Source organism: Pezoporus occidentalis, unplaced genomic scaffold (genome assembly GCF_034315485.1).
Source record: "Pezoporus occidentalis ecotype Australia unplaced genomic scaffold, CSIRO_AGI_Poc_V1 ctg55, whole genome shotgun sequence".
Taxonomy (NCBI): domain Eukaryota; kingdom Metazoa; phylum Chordata; class Aves; order Psittaciformes; family Psittacidae; genus Pezoporus; species Pezoporus occidentalis.
Genome location: NW_026915888.1, coordinates 3,923,128 through 3,942,108, shown reverse-complemented (window position 1 = coordinate 3,942,108; position 18,981 = coordinate 3,923,128). Strand labels below are relative to the sequence as shown.

General features: G+C 47.6%; 4 protein-coding genes across 8 annotated transcripts in view; 1 reads left to right on the top strand and 3 right to left on the bottom strand.

Moving 5' to 3' along the window:
• The window catches only part of AFF4 (ALF transcription elongation factor 4), a 51,370-nt gene extending 45,073 nt beyond the window's left edge, over positions 1–6,297 (top strand). For all 5 annotated transcript variants that reach the window (XM_062638155.1, XM_062638152.1, XM_062638154.1 and 2 more), the window contains 2 exons: positions 144–364; positions 625–6,297. In XM_062638155.1, coding sequence (XP_062494139.1) covers positions 144–364; positions 625–743 — 340 coding nt within the window. In that variant the 3' untranslated portion in view covers positions 744–6,297. The remainder of the gene's footprint in view (positions 1–143; positions 365–624) is intronic.
• Positions 6,298–6,860: 563 nt separating this feature from the next.
• Positions 6,861–8,933, bottom strand: LEAP2 (liver enriched antimicrobial peptide 2). Its single transcript, XM_062638164.1, has 3 exons — positions 8,567–8,933; positions 8,033–8,172; positions 6,861–7,188 (listed from the first exon to the last, which is right to left on the bottom strand). Exons 1-3 carry the CDS (start codon positions 8,621–8,623, stop codon positions 7,152–7,154), a joined length of 234 nt encoding a protein of 77 aa, XP_062494148.1. The 5' UTR covers positions 8,624–8,933; the 3' UTR covers positions 6,861–7,151.
• Positions 8,934–12,257: 3,324 nt separating this feature from the next.
• On the bottom strand, positions 12,258–12,870 carry LOC134173774 (cytochrome b-c1 complex subunit 8). Its single transcript, XM_062638162.1, has 2 exons — positions 12,654–12,870; positions 12,258–12,474 (listed from the first exon to the last, which is right to left on the bottom strand). The coding sequence occupies exons 1-2, from the start codon at positions 12,805–12,807 to the stop codon at positions 12,380–12,382; spliced, it is 249 nt and encodes an 82-aa protein (XP_062494146.1). The 5' UTR covers positions 12,808–12,870; the 3' UTR covers positions 12,258–12,379.
• Positions 12,871–13,850: 980 nt separating this feature from the next.
• On the bottom strand, positions 13,851–16,205 carry GDF9 (growth differentiation factor 9). Its single transcript, XM_062638148.1, has 2 exons — positions 15,697–16,205; positions 13,851–15,143 (listed from the first exon to the last, which is right to left on the bottom strand). The coding sequence occupies exons 1-2, from the start codon at positions 16,094–16,096 to the stop codon at positions 14,191–14,193; spliced, it is 1,353 nt and encodes a 450-aa protein (XP_062494132.1). The 5' UTR covers positions 16,097–16,205; the 3' UTR covers positions 13,851–14,190.
• Between the last annotated feature and the right edge of the window lie 2,776 nt (positions 16,206–18,981).

The window sequence follows — 18,981 nt, the reverse complement described above, 5'->3', positions numbered from 1 at the left end:
TCCTGCCCTCTTGATGTGCAAGGTGGGGGAGTGCTTTAGATGTGGGAAGAGGGCTCTCGGAGGGCGTCTTACAGTGTGCTGTGCCCAAAGTACATGTGTGTGTATATGTGGTTTACAACTGAATGTTTCCTTTGGCCAAGCAGCAAGCCCGTGGGTATGCCATCTCCAGTCTCCCCAAAGCTGTCTCCAGGGAATTCAGGAAATTACTCTTCCGGGGCAGCCAACCCTTCAGGAAGCGGGTCCTCGGTGACGATCCCCCAGAGGATCCATCAGATGGCTGCCAGCTACGTCCAGGTTACATCCAACTTCCTCTATGCCACTGAAATATGGGACCAAGCCGAACAGCTGTCTAAAGAACAGAAAGGTAAGAGCTGGCAGGGGGGGTTAGGACGCCAGATGTACCAGAGTGTGCTCACAGGCTTTGAACTGGGGCATTGCAGTTAGTGGTGTGCAGGATGCTTACCCAGGTCCTCTGCAGAAGTGAGGTGGAAGGTTGTGCATTGGTCTACAGCGAAACCCCAGGCTGGCTGAGTGTCAGTTGTAAAGCCATTAAAGATGGGGTTGGATGTAATATTTCATATAAAGGTGCATGCATAGCTTTAACTTGTGTTTCTGTTCTTTTAGAGTTCTTTGCTGAACTGGATAAAGTTATGGGCCCTCTGGTTTTTAATTCGAGCATCATGACAGACCTAGTGCGTTACACCCGTCAGGGACTACACTGGTTGCGCCTGGATGCCAAGTGATATTTGGAACTAAAGGAATGGAAACTCAAACACATTTTTCTCGCTGCCTCTGATTTATCTCCACAACACTGTGTCATGTCAATAAGGAAGACTGCCATAATACATTGCTTAGTTGACACTAAGAGCAAAGAATGCTTTCACATGTCTCCCATCCTCATTTGTGTTTTGTGTTTTAACCCCAAATCATTTGGTTATTGGACTGCCTCAGTATTCCCGGTTTAAGTTATTTAAGTATTTTATAATTTGCTACATAGAAAGGAGTAGTTTTGCTGATCTGTCATGGGCAGATCACTGGAATTCCAGTCACAATACAGGAAGAGTCCATTTAAATCCTATTTATTTGAATTTTTTTAATTTTAAGTTTGAACAGCCCGGTTTTGGGGCAGTTCTTAGTTATTCCCTAAATTTATCCTTTCGAGTACTTAGCGGAAATTAAACATAGACACTTTATTTAAGTACTTTGTGAGCTTTGTTACTCTGTAATGTCTTGTGGTGGTAGAGCCTGTAAAGGAAGTAGGGTTGATAGGTTCTAACGTGTAGGGACACCATACTTTCCATGCCTAATGCCTACGAGTCAACTAATAAATGACAACTACAGATTTATTATTGCAGAATTTGTACTAAATAGAAAAGTTCCAGATATTCTTCTATGTATTAAGATACTTCATTTAAATGAATTATAAAGAAATTTATATGGAAAAGTATTTAGCTGGATCTGACTTGGATGGTTTTCCAGGCAGTTTCCAAACATGGATTAACACTATAACAATCACAAAACATTACAGTGATTTGCGTTCAATGTGAGATCGAAGAAATGGTGTAGGAATGAGCTTCAGCCCGGCAGGTGCGATGCAGACAGGAAAGGTTTCTGAAAAGGACAATCTTGTGCTTTTTTGCATCTCTTCATTTGAAATACCTTTTGTTTCCGTGCTTGTCGTTTCCTGACACCTCCGGAGTCGGTGAACTTTGTGGTGGACAAACCCAACAGCAGTTAAGTTCCTACCAGAACTGTCATTTGCATCTTTTCCATTGACTGAGAAACCAGGAAACTTTAGAAACCGAGGTCCATTTTTTCCTTTTAGGGTCTGATAGGTGATGGACACTACAGGATGACAGTGCAAGAGCCGTCGTGGGGTGGGAGCACACCTGCTATTACAGGGAGAGTGACTCTTGTGATGCAGAATGGATTTAAAACTTGTATTTACCCCGTGTTGATGAAGGTCCCGTTAATGTTTGATGGAGCATAATACTCACTTGCGAGGGAGCGACTTGGTGCAACAGAAGTGGTTGATGGAGTTGCAGTTGCCTGCTCTCAAAAAGTGAAAACCAAAGTACCTTTCCGCGTGAGGTGCTTGTCTGAGTTAATGGTTTAAACTGCTACTGCTTTCAGTATCGCTTAGTGCCCCTACCATGTCTGGTGTGCCTTATGCCTTACTTTTAGATGAAGATTTTATGAACTGTTTACAAGATGTTTTACAGCAGGACCAGGTATATACTGTATGCAGTGGTCTTCTGCAGTACTCTGGTAAAATTCCATTTCCTTTCTAAAAGTCCTAGTGTCCGTCACACAAACTGACTTCTCATTGCGGTGGTCTCCTTCTGAAGAGTCCAACTCTGAATCCTTTGGAGTGAGATTGTGGAATGCTGCTTTGTTTTCTCTCCCACTTCACCTTTTCTTCCATACCAGATATGAACGTGCATGTTCAGGAAAATGATTGCACTAAATTTTGTGTGTAGTTGTAGTTAAGTGCCAAACTCACGGCAACCTCGCGAGAAGGAATAGAATTCTACGCTCTCAGTACTGCAGTATGTCCTATGGGCTTTAAGAGTTTAGAAGTTTTGCAATTAGTAACCTACTAAAGGTAGCTGCATATTCGTAGAGCTTCCTTTGCGTTCCAGCGTGTTTTGTACTTCCAGAAAAGCTTTGCTACGTACGAATGGATGGATACATGAGCAACAGACCTGTGACTCTTCCCATGACAGCTGAATTTCCTCTTCAGGTCTGTTGGAACATCCTTTTCCTTGAATCACTGTGCAAGGTCACGTTTCTGTTAGCGTTTGCTGTTTGAGACAGAATCTGTACCCTCAGACTCCACATCTTGGCTAATGGGACACTGTCAACTCTTTTTCCTTTAATACTCTAAAGTGCCTAGCACACTTTTGACGCTATATAAAAGATACCTTCATAGAAGTTGCAGTCATCGTTTCTTTTTTGTGTAGTGCTGCACTAGCCGGCATGGCTGCGTTCTGGCTTGCTCCGTTGTGCACAGGTACCATTCCTGGTAGTGGGAATGGGCTCATCTCTGGGAATTATTTTTCTTTTCCTTAACTAGAGTCCCACAAATACCTTTTGGTGTCACGTTCAATTGGTCTCTGAAAAACATATCGCTTATCCCTAGATCAGTGGATCTTTATGGTCTTTGAACAACCACAAGACGTTATTGTAGGAATCAACCAGGTTGGAAAAGACCTTTAAGACCATCAAGTCCAACTGTCACCCCAGCACTGCCAAGGCCACCACTAAACCGTGTCACTAAGGGCCTCATCTATACGGTTTGGGAACACTTCCAGGGATGGCGAGTCCACCACTGCCCGGGGCAGCCTCTTCCAATGCCTGACCACCCTTTGGGGAAGGAATTGTTCCTAATATCCGGTCTAAACCTCCCCTGGTGCAGCTTGAGGCTGTCTCCTCGTGTTCTATCACTCGTTACTTGGGAGAAGAGACCAGCCCCTGTACATCATGTCAAAATGTGGACCTGACTGGTTGAAAGTGTCCCACCTGGACAGTGGGTTTTCAGGGTGCAATATCCCTGGAGCACTGTCCCAGGCCGCTTGCCATACAGGAGATATTGGTGGCCTCATGAATTGAAAAGAAATGCCTTATGCATCTGTGGCTAGTTCAAACGGATAAACTTCCCCATTCCAAAAGCACACCTAATTTTGGGATGTACTGTTGTTTCCGGGAGGAAAGTGATGTACTCTGTCAGATTCTGTAGCTAAGTGCTCAATAGGCTTCCATCCCTCTGTCCTAGTGCAGGCGATGCGTCTCACCCTGTTCTTCCATAGCAGTGACACACGTCACTGGGGTACCGGTACGCGCTGCACTAGTGACAAACGAGGGAATCCTGAACTCCTGCCTTCCCAGATGGATCCCCCAGACACTTGTCTGTTAAATACATATCAATGCTGTGATTTTAATTCCCTCGCTGACTGTGGTCCTAGTTGGTGAATCTTAATAATGGCTTACTCAGACTAGGCTTGCTCAGCTATCAGTGCTGTCTGAACCCGCTCTCAGACTTCAGGGTCCTGGGTGATAAGGTGCAACCATCAGTAAGTCTAAACAAATATTCAGGACACCAGAGAGAAACAGCCCTAGACTTTTCTTTTGATTTAAAACTATTAGCCATAAAGCAGAGCATCTGGATGGCTCTTCTTGGCTTTCGATGGCAGTATGCAATTTGTATTGTATGTGTCTTTTAATATATATGTATATATATATGAACTCAGTCTGTCCAAAGTATATGTTATACTTGTTTTTAGATTATGGTGCAACTGACTATATTGATATATTATTTATTGAGTGCTGAATCACCATCTTAGTGGTGATAAATATTGCATATTATACAGGAGTGCAATGTATATTCCTTTAGATTGCTGAGGCTTGATTGCTGTGATCACAAAAAGATGCCCTCAACTGTATTTATGAACGGCCCCAACACACTGAGTCAGTACTTCATAGGAATTATGTAGCACTTGCCTGGGGCAAGTAAAACTAACGCCATAGGCACATCAGGAGGTGGTTTGCCAAAGTGGCAAGCTGCTGGAGGAAGAGAGACTACCTTTGCTGTATTTAATAGTTTACCTAACAGGTATTTGCTGTCACTGCAGTGTTTATGTTAAGGGATTGAAAGGGCCTGAGCAAGTCCAGTTTGAATTACCCATTGGGGAGTCAGCAGCTTCCAAATTCTTACATTTCTGACAAATACTGTGGTCAGGGTTTCGGTTTCTCTGTCTGATGAATCAGTGTTATGGAAAACCCTGTGTTTCCAAGCAACAAAGCGAACGCTAGACATCTGTGAGAGTAGCCAAAGCTTTTGCTAGCCAACTCAGACAAATCCAGAGCTGTTCCGGGAGACAAATCCCCTAAATAGGAAAGTTAAACTCAGTCAATCGGGGAATCATGATCTATGTCCAGTTCCCTTGCTTTGCAAGGAGCTGGGCTCTGCTGCCGGGGTGCTGTTTCTTAAGAATCATAGGATAGTTGGGGCTGGAAGGGACCTTCAAGGGTCTTCTAGTCCAGGCCCCCCCTGCAATGAGCAGGGACATCTTCCACTAGATCAGGTTGCCCAGAACCACATCTGGCCTGGCCTGGAATGTCTCCAGGGATGGCTTTTGGAAGCGAGCGGTGCTGGGTGGGAGGTGAGGGCTGGTTGTGCCATCAGGATGTTGTGGTCTCGGTGGAGCAGCAGCTCTGCTCCTGGCCGGTGCTCGGAGGGGTTGTGGATGCGGTGGCACAGTGTGGAGTTTCCCACAGGATGTCTAACGTGAATGCTTCAGTCGGTTTAATTCCGTCTGGAAGCTTGAGGAAAGCATTTCCATTCCTGGTGGAACTCCACACATGCTGATGGAGCCAATACAGGCCGATTGGGACATTCCTGTCTCCAGTTTTTATATGCAAGCCCAGTGGCTGGTGCCGCGTTCCCCCTGGGCTGCGCTGGCATCCCACACCCCAGGACTCAACTCTAAGGACCAGGCATGACTTTTGCAAGCACAGTTCCTGACATTTGTATCTGGTTGTCGTGTCCCCATTCCCCCCCCCCCCCCTTTTAAAATTGTTTTAAGAAATTTTGTATATGGAGGATAAAGTGCTTATATATTTATTAAAACAAATCCTTTATCTTATTTGAAATTATTATTTGGTGAAGAAGGGTTTTTCTTTTGGGGGAGGGCTCGCGGGTGGGGGAAGGTCACTTTGAACCTGTCACTTATAAGTGAAGCCCTTATTAACCACTCGGAAAAGGTACTGTTAGTAACTAATGGGATGTCTCTGTTTTATGCTTTGTACATGACGAGTCCATGTGTTACATTTTGTTTTCTATCAGAGTATTTAGGCATCTGTCTTCAACCAAAACCTAAAAGAAGAAAACACAGACTGTGATTTTATTTGTTGCAATACATTTGAAATTTCAAAGGGTACTTCGGGGCTCAAAATTAGGATTTCTAAGTCAGTATGTGCATTTCACGTAATAAAGCTGTTAATGGTGAGCAAAGTATTATATACTAACTAGATTTTTTTCCACATCTGTATAGTATATTCTATGTATTTTGTGGTATTGAGATTATAGAAAGTTTAGTGTCTGAAACATGCGTTTAATGTGTATTTTTAAACAAATTTATGGCAATTAAAATATTTGGAGAAAAGGGTATCACATTTCAATTTGTAAAGATCTTTTTAACTACTGTGTCATTAAAATGCTTTGTACAATGCAAAACTGTAACTGGAGAAACTAAGTTTAATAAATATCAAATAGATTTTCTGTATTAAACTTCAAAACCGGTGTGCTCGTGTCTGGTGTGTGGCTCTCCTCCTGCCTGGTACTGTGCTTAAGCAAAGGTTTCTGCTCCAAAGGGAAACAGCAGTCGGTGTTTGCATCCTGCACTGGTTGATACTGGTCTTAATCAAAGGTGGTTTTGTTCCTTTCAGCCCTGCGAGTTAACGTGGGACAGATCAAAACTGGATTTTGATCCATTTATTTTAAAACAGGAGCTACTCCAGTGGCAAAAGTCAGTCTAGGACGTGTATTAAAGTAAATTTGATTAGAAGTTATTAAAGGTAAATACTTTTCCTTCCAGTTATCGCTGGATATAGTTGGGATATTAAAATGCTATCAGTATTATCAGTTTGTTTGCTCTCCCTTTCTAACAGGCCTTTATCTGAGGCGCTGATAAGAGTTCAGCTGTTGAGACGGAAAGGAGATAGAAGCGTGCTCTGCTTTGTGCACTTGCCAGCTTGAAGGAGAGGTGTCTAAAGTCCAGTTTGAGCGAAGCGCTCCCGCTCAAAACGCCAGCTGTGCACTCCCTGTACACGTTGCTCGCAGGAGACAAGGAGAACCAACGTAGTTTGCTGAACAGACGTTTTTAATTCGCACCTTAAAAAACAGCAACGAACCATTACAAAAAACCCAAACAAACAGGGGATGCACGGTCCTTTTATTGAGCTTGGCCGGTGTGCTGCAGAGCTACGGCCCCGGGTAGGGAACGCTCTCAAGCTCTTTGAAGTCCTTTGTCAGTTCCTGGGGCAGAAACGTTAACTGCACTGACTGCTGGATCCCCTGTCCTCGTTCTGAAGGGTCAATAAATACTTCACTGTTAGCGATAACAGCGACGGGTGGGCTTCGGGGGGACGGGTCACTCGGCGGCCGTTGTCAGGAAGCAGCGGTTCTTCCTGGAAAAGAAAACCTCGTCACGGCCTTTGCAGGGCTCCTGCTCGGCTCACGGGCTGCACACGTTGCATTTCCCTCTTTATCCAGTTCAGCTCCATTCATTTTATGGTCTCTGCCTTACATTACAGCTCCAACATGTGCGTTTCACAGAGCTGTATGGTCAGGCTGTGGTGTAGAAATCACCCACAGCTGAAGCCCTGTTCTACTGAGATCTTCCAGTAGCTGCTGTTACAGTTAATCAGTAGAACCAAGTATGAGTTGCACTTGGCTGTCCTCTCTTGTACACAGAGCAGAAACTGGCTCTGTTCTACCCGTCTCTAATTGCTTTCTGGTATGTGCAGAGTAGGTGCCATGCAAAATCACCTTTCAGTCACCAAGTAGTAATTGTAACTAATCAATTTAAGTAGACATAGTTGGACAATTCACTCATGTCCAGTGGCTTTTTATATTTAGTTGTCTTAAACTGTGAGCATAAGTCATCAAAGTGATTCATTTTAGGGTAAGATACTGCTTTTGGTTAATATGCTTTACAGTGAACAGAACTGCCTTTAAGAAGGATTAATTTTAAGGTCTCTGATTACCCCAAAGCTGTCTCAAATGCTGTGCTCTTCTTTCAGAAGATGGCTTATCTGGGGTGGCAGTGAAAGGACCAGAGGCACTTGGACTCTGCTCTGTTGGCATTGCTTACAAAGGAGGTCTGAATCTATTGCCCCATCCCTATTCCTGGTATCTGTTTTTAATGCACAGAATTAACTCCATACCTCATTAGGGGAGAATAAGTGGGAACTTTCTCTACCTAATACGATACTAAGTCACACTGAGCCTGATCATGAATGAGGCTGTTACCTGCAGAGCATTGTAATGCATTCACTGTTGTCCCTGCACGAGGCTCCAACGGGTCTCAGTGAGACGCCTCTCCAGAAGGGTGTCATCCTCCTCTCTCTCACCAGCTGAGGCTCTGGTTGGCTCAAGGAAGCGCAGTGTGTCTGGAAGAGAGTCAGGGTGGCTGTCAGAGCAGGCAGCAGCTGGTCATGCTGCTGCTGAGCTCAAGTCTTAAGTGAAGAACTTGAAATCTTTCTCATTTTGAGCTCATAACGTGCTCTGTTGAAGTATAATTGCTTGTATCCTACCCCCACAGAAGTAAGCATAAAAATCAACACTGGTTTTTAACTCCTTGGGAGGAAAGGCGGAACTACTGCAGGTTACATCTCAGAGGAAGGCAGTATTCACTAGGCAGGTTTTTGTGACCGGGAATGCTCCGAAGGAGCTCTGCTGTCACCTCTAACCTCCGCCGGGTATTCTTATTCATGCAAACCCTAACAGGTTTTGGTAAGTCTCTGAGCACTTGAATCAGCGCTGTAAATCCTTGTCTCTATTTACCTGACAGAGCAGCAGGGAGCAGAGCAAGGCGAGCGCCAGCGTTTTCCAACAGTGCATCTTCCCAGTGTGGGCTGTCCCTTGGACCGCGGGACCGGCCTCGCGCGGAGGAGGTAGAAGAGCCCCAAATAGAACTTCCCGAGCCTCAGCTAGATTTTTATAGACTTCATTCTCTTATCGTTGCATCAGCTGTCAGTCATTGCAGGAACAAAGTTCGATTCGGAGCAAGAGGGAATGACTAAATTAGCATCTGCTGCAGTGATCTGGTTCAAGGCCGTCTCTCTGGCTAATGATTTACCCTCCTTCCACTTGTACTTTGTCTGCTCAGCTTACCACTTGTGCCAGCTGTTCCTTCCTTTAAAACCTACCCAGCGCATTACCAGAACCCCTGGGGTGGATTTGAATGCAAAAGGGTGGCTGGCCCAAAGTGTTAGGGTAAAGATCAAAAGCCATGACCTTATTTAACTTCTGTGTGCAGCTTTGAGGTTGTCAGCTGGGGGAAGTTTTGTCTTAGTGAGCTTATTTGGAGCAGAGAATCACGGTTTTCATTCTGCTTCTCAGTCTTGGTATGTGAAAGAATGATGAGGAAGTTACTTAACCTGCCTTGCCCCCCCCAGCACTCAAAAAGCAGAAGGAACACTTGTCAGATAGGTTTTGGAATGTAAAATGTATGTCGTACATGATAAAACAGACCTCTTCTCCCTGGGAGCCTGATGTGCAGGTGAAGATGATAACCTCTAAATGGTGAATCCCAAAAGGAGAGATTGCTGCAAGGGTTTCTGGAGCAGAGTTGCTCCATGTGGCAAGACTGTGGCTTCTTTCAATGGGCTGTCACTGCCACAGTCTGCACCTTACACTGTAACTCACAATCAGTCTCCTAAAGGGTGCCTCAGCTCCCATTGATGTGGGTGAGCAGCTTGTCATTAAGAGGAATGTTAGTTTTTTCCCATTGTGAAATGAGATTGCAACAGCCCGGAGAAAAGAACACTGAAGAACAGCTGTGTGTTACCTCCTGCCTTCAACAGCCCCCTCAGCTCACGAGCACTGGGACAGGTGGGAGAAGAGTATGAGTAAGATCAGCCTGTACCTGGACCTCACTGGTTCCTGCTCCTCATCTCGGATGCTGTGCCTCTGGCTCCCGCAGCTCCCCCTGTACACCCAACCTGCCAGGGACAAGATGTTGGAGGTTGCAGGGTAGCATAAAGGGAATGCCAGCAGTTTATCTGTGTCAGGTGTGGGGGGGTTGGAGCACCCTGTGTTTTAAGCTAAGTCACGATACTGTATAAAATAGTGAAGTGTGCTTTTGCTGAATGGCAAATACACATCTGTGCCTAAGAGGCTGCCATTTTCAGTGATTGCTTAACATGGGGGCAGTAGTGCCAGCGTGGAAGGCAAGTCAGATTAAGATAATGCCATGTTGTCAGGTTCCTGTCTACACATGATTGCCCCTTAGCCCAAACTTCACTGGGATTAAATAAAAACCCTTCCCAGCTTATTGTCTACAACTGATACCGGAGAATTCGTTCTAATCCCTGCTGTTTCCACCAGGCACTAGCACAGAACAGGAAGGACAAGCGGCAGCAGCAAGAGCCTTCATCCATGGAGCACAGGATTTGAGGTGACGGCTCCTTCAGCTCTGACAGAGAGCCCCTCTGTCTGTCATCATTTCTGAGCATTTTTGGCTGGGTAAGACCAGTACGTAGTGCCAGTAGATCAAAATCCTTGTGTGTCCTTCCGGCTTACCGACAGCATCAGCATGTCCCTTTCAGGCAGCAAGCTGGGCAAGAAACTGGGCAAGAAAGGTGAAAACGGAGCCAAGTGTTTCCACACGGACAAGCGCAGGTTGTCAGCAAAAAGCCACAGGTTCTAAGAGGAAAACCCACGCGCTGGCTCCGCTGCCACTTCCAATATTTACCAAAGGGAGGTCAGAAATAAACGAGATGACAGCAGAATGTCCAGACACCTTGTTCAGCCCTGACGTCCCCCTGGCTGCTGTCCCGAATGCCACGTCTCCGGCTCCGTGCCAGGCAGGCCAGGCCCTGCGGCGAGCACGGGGACACCGGCACCGGGGCACGGCCCTGCGGGACCAGAGGACAGCGTTTGGGCAGGGTTGCGACAGGAGCAAAGGGTGAGGAGGCTCAGCCTGCAGCCTGCTCGCTGCTGACACTGCAGCTGAGGGGATGGTGCTGGGAACGTGCTGCAGTGTTTGCGCTTGTCTAGCGGCTGGTTTGGACACGGTTCAGCTCTCTGTGTACAGGGACAGAGGCCGAGCGGAGCTGCTGCCCTTCAGCAGCTGCTGAGGTGCAATGTGGTGAAAAATGAGGGTTTACGGCAGCTACCAACAGAAAAGCTCGCACCAGGGCACCCTTCCAGCCACCCGTCAACTGCTGGGGGTGGCGGATAAGCAGGATGCAGGGGCATTGGAACTAGATGGTGTTTAAGGTCCTGTCCAACCCCAACCATTCTAGGACTTGTATTACTCCTGTTTATGCCAGCATCACACTGTGCTTGGAGTAAGCACAGGAGCAGTAGGAACAGCCCTAACACTAAGCTTAGTCCCATGTGCTAAGAGCCCCAAAAGAATAAAGCATTCAGCTATAAAAACTGCGTAATCCCCATCTTCCTGCAGGAAGAGCCCGAGCATCCTTGTCCTCCAGATAGCCCAGGACTGAGCACACCAAGAAATGGACTCAGGGAAACGTCACTCCCACACTGGATAAGATAAAATTCTTGGTACCAGCTGCAGGAACAGCACAACAGGGAGATAAACGTATTGCTTTGTGTGCTGCAGGAGCCTGAGACAGTCAGCTGCAAGGGAAGAGTAGGATAAGGGAACCAGTCAGGTGTTTGGACTGCGAACAGTGGAGCTTGTTCACTTAAAGCCACAGGGTGAGTTTCTTTGTCCCATACTTCAGTCACTTTACTACAAGCAGTTGTTTTTAAGTCATCCTCAGGTATTACACAGCCTTAGTTTCTATGATTCTGTTAATACTCATCAATAGCAGAGCTACAGTTAATCAATGAATATAACCAGGTAATTTAAGCCACAGGTTGGAAAGGACCTTGAAATATTGTCTGGTGCAGTCTCCCATGGGAAGGGGCAGGGCTGAAGGCATCTGGCACCATGTCCTGTCCCATCCATAAAGCCCCCCAGCTGAGGACACCCCTGGGGAGGCTGCTCCTGTGCCTGCCTGTTCTCATGCAGGAAACATCCCTTCCCTGCATCGTGATGAAACCCCTCTCGGAGCACTGCGTACCCGCTGGGGGTGCAGCGTGTACCCGCTGTCCCTGCATGGGGCTCCTGGTGAAGAACAAGCCTCTGCACTGGGGTCGAGGTCCATGCTCAGCCTGACCACAGCCAGCTCACACAGTGCTGGGCAGTACCGAGTCATGGGCTGTTTGCCTTTCACAGATCTCAAGGCTGGAGGACGAAGCAGCAGCCAGGGATGGAAAGACAAACAGCAGGGAGGTAGGAGGTGTTATTTCAAGTCATCTCCAGCTGAAGGCAGCCCTTGCTGTGTTAGTTATACTGAGAAACGCCGTGAAGAAACAGGCTGGAAATGCTCTGAGATAAAAGCATCTGAGCATACAGAACTTTAGCCCGACTGATTATCTCCCTGGACAGAGCAAACCAGACACAGATCAGATGCTGCTCACCTTAAGCATCCCAAGACTCACAAGATTTCACGCAAAGTCACAGGGCAAAGTTTATTAGACAAGACTTATCTCCTCCTTAATACCCTTCTGGTCATGTGGAGACGCTTAACAACCCCAAAGTGATAACACAGCGAGAGAAGGACATCCGTGTTCACTGAATCACTGGTCGTTTTCATAGTCAGCAGGGTTCTTCCTCTTCAGCCTCTCAAACTCTTGGGTTCCCCAGGAATACAGGAGATAGGCTGCCGCGAAGGCTGGAAAGGAAAGCAAAGGGGCACACTCACAAGCCGCACTGCCATAAGCACAGCCCCTCTGTGACTACACCCAGCGCTACACAAGGCTGCTGCCACACAGAGCCTGCCCCGTCCCCAGAGCGCCGATGCTGAGGGGGAAAAGGATAACGGAAGGAGGGCCCCGGGGCCGCTGTACTCACGGGGCACCACCTTGAAGACCTGGGAGCTGAACCGGCGCCACACGTTGGGCACCCCGTGCGAGAAGACGTTGGGGAAGGCGCGCTGCTCGAACGGGGACAGGCTGTAGGTGATGATGTGCCGGACCCGCGCCAGGTTCCCGAAGTGAAGCCCCATGTTGCTGCCGGGTCACCTTCCCCCGCCGGCCGAGGCACCGCTCCGGGGCCGCAGAGGAAGAGGAAGCGGAGATGCTGCTTCCCTTTCCGGGGCGGGGGATGCTTCTGCGGTCGCTCCGTCGCAGCGTGGTGCGTGCGGCGTGCTGGGGTACCGCAGGGAGGGCATCCCCCGCGCGGGTAAAGGAGCCGTCATCCCAGCGTGCTCAGAGCGTGGAACGACATGGCAGCTGTGGTCCCTGCTGCACGGGAAGGGTGGGGACGGGCTGCAGAGGGTCAGAGAAGGGCCACAAGGATGATCCAAAGGCTGGGACTGTGCAGCCTGGAGAAGAGAAGGCTCCTGAAGGGGAGACCTGAGAGCAGCTCCAGTGCCTGAAGGGGCGGCAGGAAACCTGGGGAGGGGCTTGGGACAAGGGATGCAGGGTCAGGTCAAGGGGAATGGCTTTAACCTGCCCGAGGAGAGACTGAGATGAGCTCTTAGGCAGAAGCTCTTCCCTGTGAGGGTGCTGAGGCGCTGGCACAGGGTGCCCAGAGAAGCTGTGGCTGCCCCATCCCTGGCAGTGCTCAAGGCCAGGTTGGACACAGGGGCTTGGAGCAAGCTGCTCCAGTGGAAGGGGTCCCTGCCCGTGGCAGGGGTTGGAGCTGGAGGAGCTTTGAGGTCCCTTCAGCACAAACCAGGCTGTAATCATCCTTTAAATACTGGAACATAGAACCCCAAAGCAGAGGGGGACTCCCTTTTTACAAGGAATCAGGGAAAGGATGGGCACAAGTTACTCTTGCAGAGATTCTAACTGGACACAAGAGAAAACATCACAATGAGAACAACTTGCCGTTGGAATGATCTCCCCAGGGAAGTGGTGGATTCCCTAACACTGAACATTGTTAAGATCCAGCTGGACAGGGTGCCAGGACATCTAGTCTAAGTCATGTTTGCCTAGAAAGGTTGGGCCTGATGGTCCTTAGGGTTGCTTCCAGCCTGGGATTCTATGAATTCTATGACTCCCCTCAGCGGGGAGGGTTCAAATGAGAGTTCAAAGGCATTGAATGTAAGTGGTATGCAAGATCGGCGTTTATTTCTCTTTTTGAATCTATAAGAAAACAGCTTAAAATAGACATCTGGTAGTTGAAGTCTCTTCCCCATTTTAAATGCAAAATTATTCCAATAAAAAGGTATTATTTACATTTCATTGCACATTCCAGAAAGGCCGAGTGGCTACAAAAATAAGTGCTCTGGTGTAAACACCTTCTACTGACTCCATACTAAATCCTAAGGGATTCTGTAGAGCTACGAGAACTACACAAACGCTATTCGCTTCATTACAGCTGCAACTACTTTGAGAATGCCAAAACACCCAAAACCCGAGTAAAACCAACCGGGGTTCACCCACTACCGACAAGTGCACTTGGTAGCTATCATGTCTTCATACTCTTTGTAGACGATGGAGCCGTCGGGCTCTATGGTTAGGACGCTCAGCGGGCTGTACTCGGCAGGAACGCAGGAGGGCTTCGGGACGGACGGGTCCAGTTTCTCATAGATGATGTTCTGTACCATGGTGTGCACAGGAGAGCCGTAGCGGTGCCCGACCACCCTTGGGCAGTCACCTTTGCAGTACTGGGGGCTGTACCTGTGCGGTGCTATGATCCATTTGTCCCATTTGAGCTGGCTAAAGCTCAGGCGGAAGTTGTGAAGCTCGCACTCGTTCTGAGGGAACAGGAACCGTTTGAAGTACTCGCTCAGATCAGAGGGCGAAGTTGCTGGTGCGTCTTTCCCATTCCCATCTCTCCGCCGGCGAGAGGCCCTTTTGCCCTGTGGGGTCTCTTTTCCTCTGTCACCCGAAGGATCGACAAGCAGACCGTTCCTTCGCCTGGGCCGCACTGGGATTTTCCTTGTGTGCCTCAGTGAGTTCCACCTGTGGTAAGCTTGCTCACTGGTATCATTCAGGTAAAGAAGAAGAGAAGGGGGAACCAGTGCCATGTTCACAGGGTTTTCCAGGTTAGTGCTCTGTTGTGGATCACCCATCAGACAAGTGAAGTTCACAGCCATGTGAATATTCCTCCTGTTAGTAGCGATTAGGGGCTGCAGAAAAGGAGTCACATCAATCTCAACCCACTTGCGCTTTCTGACTTCAAAGTGCAGGCTAAAAGCTACTGCATGTGAGACGCTGGGACAGACTTGGCCAGCAAAATCATGCTCCTTGACAAATAAATGGCACATGCACGTAACTGAAGAGGAGATAGGAACTGAGGTGTCGAAGGAGTAGAGCAGGACAGACTTGAGCAAGTGTTCGAGACCAGTGACGCGATCCAGGTTGAAGAGTAAATCCACCAGGTGAATGTCTCCTGAGAAGGGAAATGGCAATCCTGGGGAGTTAGTGAGTCTTAATATCCACCTAGACACATACTATCATAGAATGGAGAAACAGAAATGATTCAGCAGCAGATTCTTCCCCAGCAAACATGTAAGGCAAGGAGAAAAGTCATCTTGCAAGGAGATGCTGGCACTTGGTTACAGTGCTCTGGTTTTATGGCCTTGAGTAACCCAAAACTGAGATGGGCAGCAGAAGGAGACATGGTGCCCATTATGCCTAACCATATTTCCTACTTTTCTCACTTTAATTAGAACCGATTGTAGTTTTCTGACTCAAAGCAAGAGGAGTCAGCCTGAAACATCGGTATCATCTAGAACAGAGCACCAGTGGTGTGGCATTTCCCAAACTGTCTAATGCCATTCAGCAAGAAGCAGGTTATGAAAAACTCCTGCAGTTTAAGAGCAGAGCCCCCAGACTAAAATACCAACAGCTCTAAAAATGAGACATTTTATGTTATGCTGCAAGCACAGAACACATAGAACCCCCCATTTAAACCTCATCAGCTCCTGTCCCTGCACACCTACCCTTCGTCAGGTCCCTGGGGTGCTGCTTGCATTCAGAACATGGAGTGAAAAGCCGGACAGTGTTATAGAGGTGGCTTTTGTTAGCCTTTGGGATTCCCTCCTTGGTAGCAGACATCTTATACAGCCTCTTCATGTAGCGAAGGGCTCTGGAGTCCGGCTGCAGCCTGGGGACCTCGCTTTCCCAGCCCTGGTGGTCCCGCTCCGACAGCACCTTGAGGAGGGGAGGCAGGAGGGCATAGCCCCGTCTCGCACCTCTGGGCAGCCACAGCAATGGGCTGAGCTCGCTGCTGGTGTCCTCAGAGGCTCCGCGTGCCCGGGAGTGAGGGGAGCCCTGGATGCTAAAAGAAAGCCAGTGAAGGCAGCAGTAGAAGCAAACACAAATTCTCCAGGTACCTGCCATGCTCTTTAGGGTCACAGCCAAAACAGTGCCTCCCCTAAAACGTTCAAGTTAAAAGAGAGCTCCTGAGCCTGATCCCTTATATCTGTTGCAGCTGTAGAATGGGAGGGAGGCTTCTTTCTGATTAGAAACCAAAGACAAAGATCCGCAGCTGGCTACTTAAACCCCGTATTGGCTGCGTTTAGGCTGAAGCCTTTGCCCATGAAAGCATCATTACAATCAAAACGCTTACTGGGAGAGTTAACCTTTTTTACAGGGTGAATTAAAAAGCTACAGTGAATGGCAGCCTCCAGAGGGAGCTGGGCAGACAAGTTAGCATCAGCTGGTCTAACTAAATCCGTGCTTGTTTGGGGATAAGGTATATAACGTTAATCTTACTGGGTTTAGCAGTAATAAGCTAATAGGAGCTGGGTTTCATTTTCTGTTAATGTATTTCTCACATTTCCTTCTCTATAGATCGTGATACCCACTTGAGAGAGAAGTAACTATGAGGCCAGTACCATCGCCCCAGCACTCAGCACATCTTTGCCTCCAGTCTGAGGCGAGGCATCCAGAAAGCAGAGTGCTTTTTCAGTGTCAGTATCTGTGGGGTGTGCTCCAAATGGAGCAATGCTGGTTGCATCAGAAATCCTCACAAACTCCTGTAGCTGAGCAGAACTAAAAGGATGGCTTCAGTTTTATTCCGTTAGGGATGTGTTTTCATGGCAGTTGGTTTTGATTAGAGCTCTGCTTTCAGTGATCTGGTGAAGTGGCACTCACCATCCAGCTTTCACATTCCGAGGCTTCTGAGTACAGATTGCTGGTCTGAGAGTGTTGTGGATTAGTCCCACTTTGTGTTAGTTTCAAACAAGTGTAGTTCTGCTGTTCCACCACAGTTTAAGCTGCCCTCTAACCCTGCCCTTTTCCACACGTGCATTCCTGCTCTCTCCTTCGCACTGATTCTTGATGTCGTTAGATCCCGTGGTGGGTCCAGCCAGGGAGCTGAAATGGTAGGAAAATAATCCAACAAAAAGCAAGTATTTGCTTTACCTTGCTGAAACCACTGGACAAGCTGAGAACAATTAGGCCTATCTTGAACAATTCAGGGCTCAACAGGACAGGAGTGGTACTTGTGGGTGCTAAAGGCATAGCAAATCCTGAACTAGCATTCACATTGAGTGCCAGAACAGCCTTAGATATTTCTGTATACACACTGGATTGAAGAGGCTATTGCTAAACATGTAGCTTTTGAAAACTGAGTAGACTGATAAGTTCATGAGAGGACACAATTTAACTGTAGGCTTAAACCCAGCCCTGACCAAGATATCCCTGCACAGCCTAGTGGCCTGGTCATAAAACTCATCCGCATTCATTAGCCGTCTTGTTGGAAACCTAAGCAGAGAAGTCAAAGTCCAAACACATCCAGCTTGAACCAGTCTTTAGGGCACCTTTCCCAACTGTAATGACAGGGAGAAACCAAAAACAAACTGCTTCATGCTCTGTTGGCCAGGGCTGGGAGCTGCTGTGGTGATGGCAGGGGACCACCAGCACCACTGCTCCTCATCTCATTGTCAGGCATAGTGCTGCTTAGTTTATTTTCCTTCATCCTGGTGTCTGGCTGGGTTAGATGCTGGGGAGGCTTTCAAAGGATGTTATGGGTGAGGTTTAGTTGGTTGGTCTAGACCTGTGGAAGCGGATCTGGTTGATTTGACTCTGGTGTGTGGGCTGCTCGACCCTTTAGAAAATGGGATCATTTTCAGGGCATAAAGAGGAACTGAAATGCTCTGAGAATGGCTGTAGAAATGCAGAGTTAGTAAATCTCAATGTTAGTAGAGGCTTAAAATCTTCCCATGGATGTATTTATATTCCTGAGCAGCTTCTAATAAATCAGACTTCCTTTGCTCTGCAGTAGCCTGTAACAAAGAGGGAGAAGGCTGGAGTTTATGCTGCCATTGACTGTCCTCTTCTGAAGCCCAGTTCTCCTGGACAGATTTCCTGATCCAACACAGCCACAGCAATCCCTGTGCGCAGAATTGAAGCCTTGTGACTTGCAGGGGAGCTGGGGAGGGAATGAAGGAGGAAAGGGAGAGCCCTTTAAGCCACACTCACTGCCAAAGCCAGTTTGTCACCCTAACTGTGACTTCTGAGTGGACTTCAGGTGCTTGGACACATTTGCTGAAGAGTTATAAATAGCAGCTATGTTTGAGTGGGGTTCTGGTATACCCACCCGTGCCAGAGGCATGTGCACAAGCATTTCAGATGTTAAAGACCTGTTTAGTAAAACACAATGTCCAAGGAGATTAGTAGATTCCTTTCATCAACCTCTTCAGAACCCAGACCATTAGGGGATTGTTTGATAGTCTCATGTTTTAGTTCTCTTAAATATTCACTATTAATCATCAGGCTGTTGCAGCAGAAACTGTTTCTTTCCCTGGGGAAACACTGAGTTTCAAACAAACACTGATTTTTACATTGCTCTAAAGCAGAGGTGAAGAATGTGTAGCTTTGCCCTTAGCGAGCTAATGACATCTGTTTGTTTCCACAAGGCAGCGGGAGCATTAATCACAGCTATAGCTGTTATGCCCCGATAAACACAGTGGTTTCATTTTGGCCGCTGAGCTGATTCAGTGGACTTTGAAATGCCAGAAGCATCAGGTGCTCTCTGCAGGGCCCATTAATAATGGGGCAGAAACCTCACTAGCTGCCCCTGCAGAGCACAGCTGAGCTGCGTGTCTGCTCCACACACGTGAGCTGGAGCGGTCCCTAACAGCTTAAGAAGAAGAAATACTTCTAATAGCTTCTTCCTGCCAGGAACCAGAAAGATCACACGCATATATACATATGTCGCTGTTTGACAGGACAGGATCAGAGCTAAAAACCTGCCTACCATTGGGTTTTATGACTGCAGT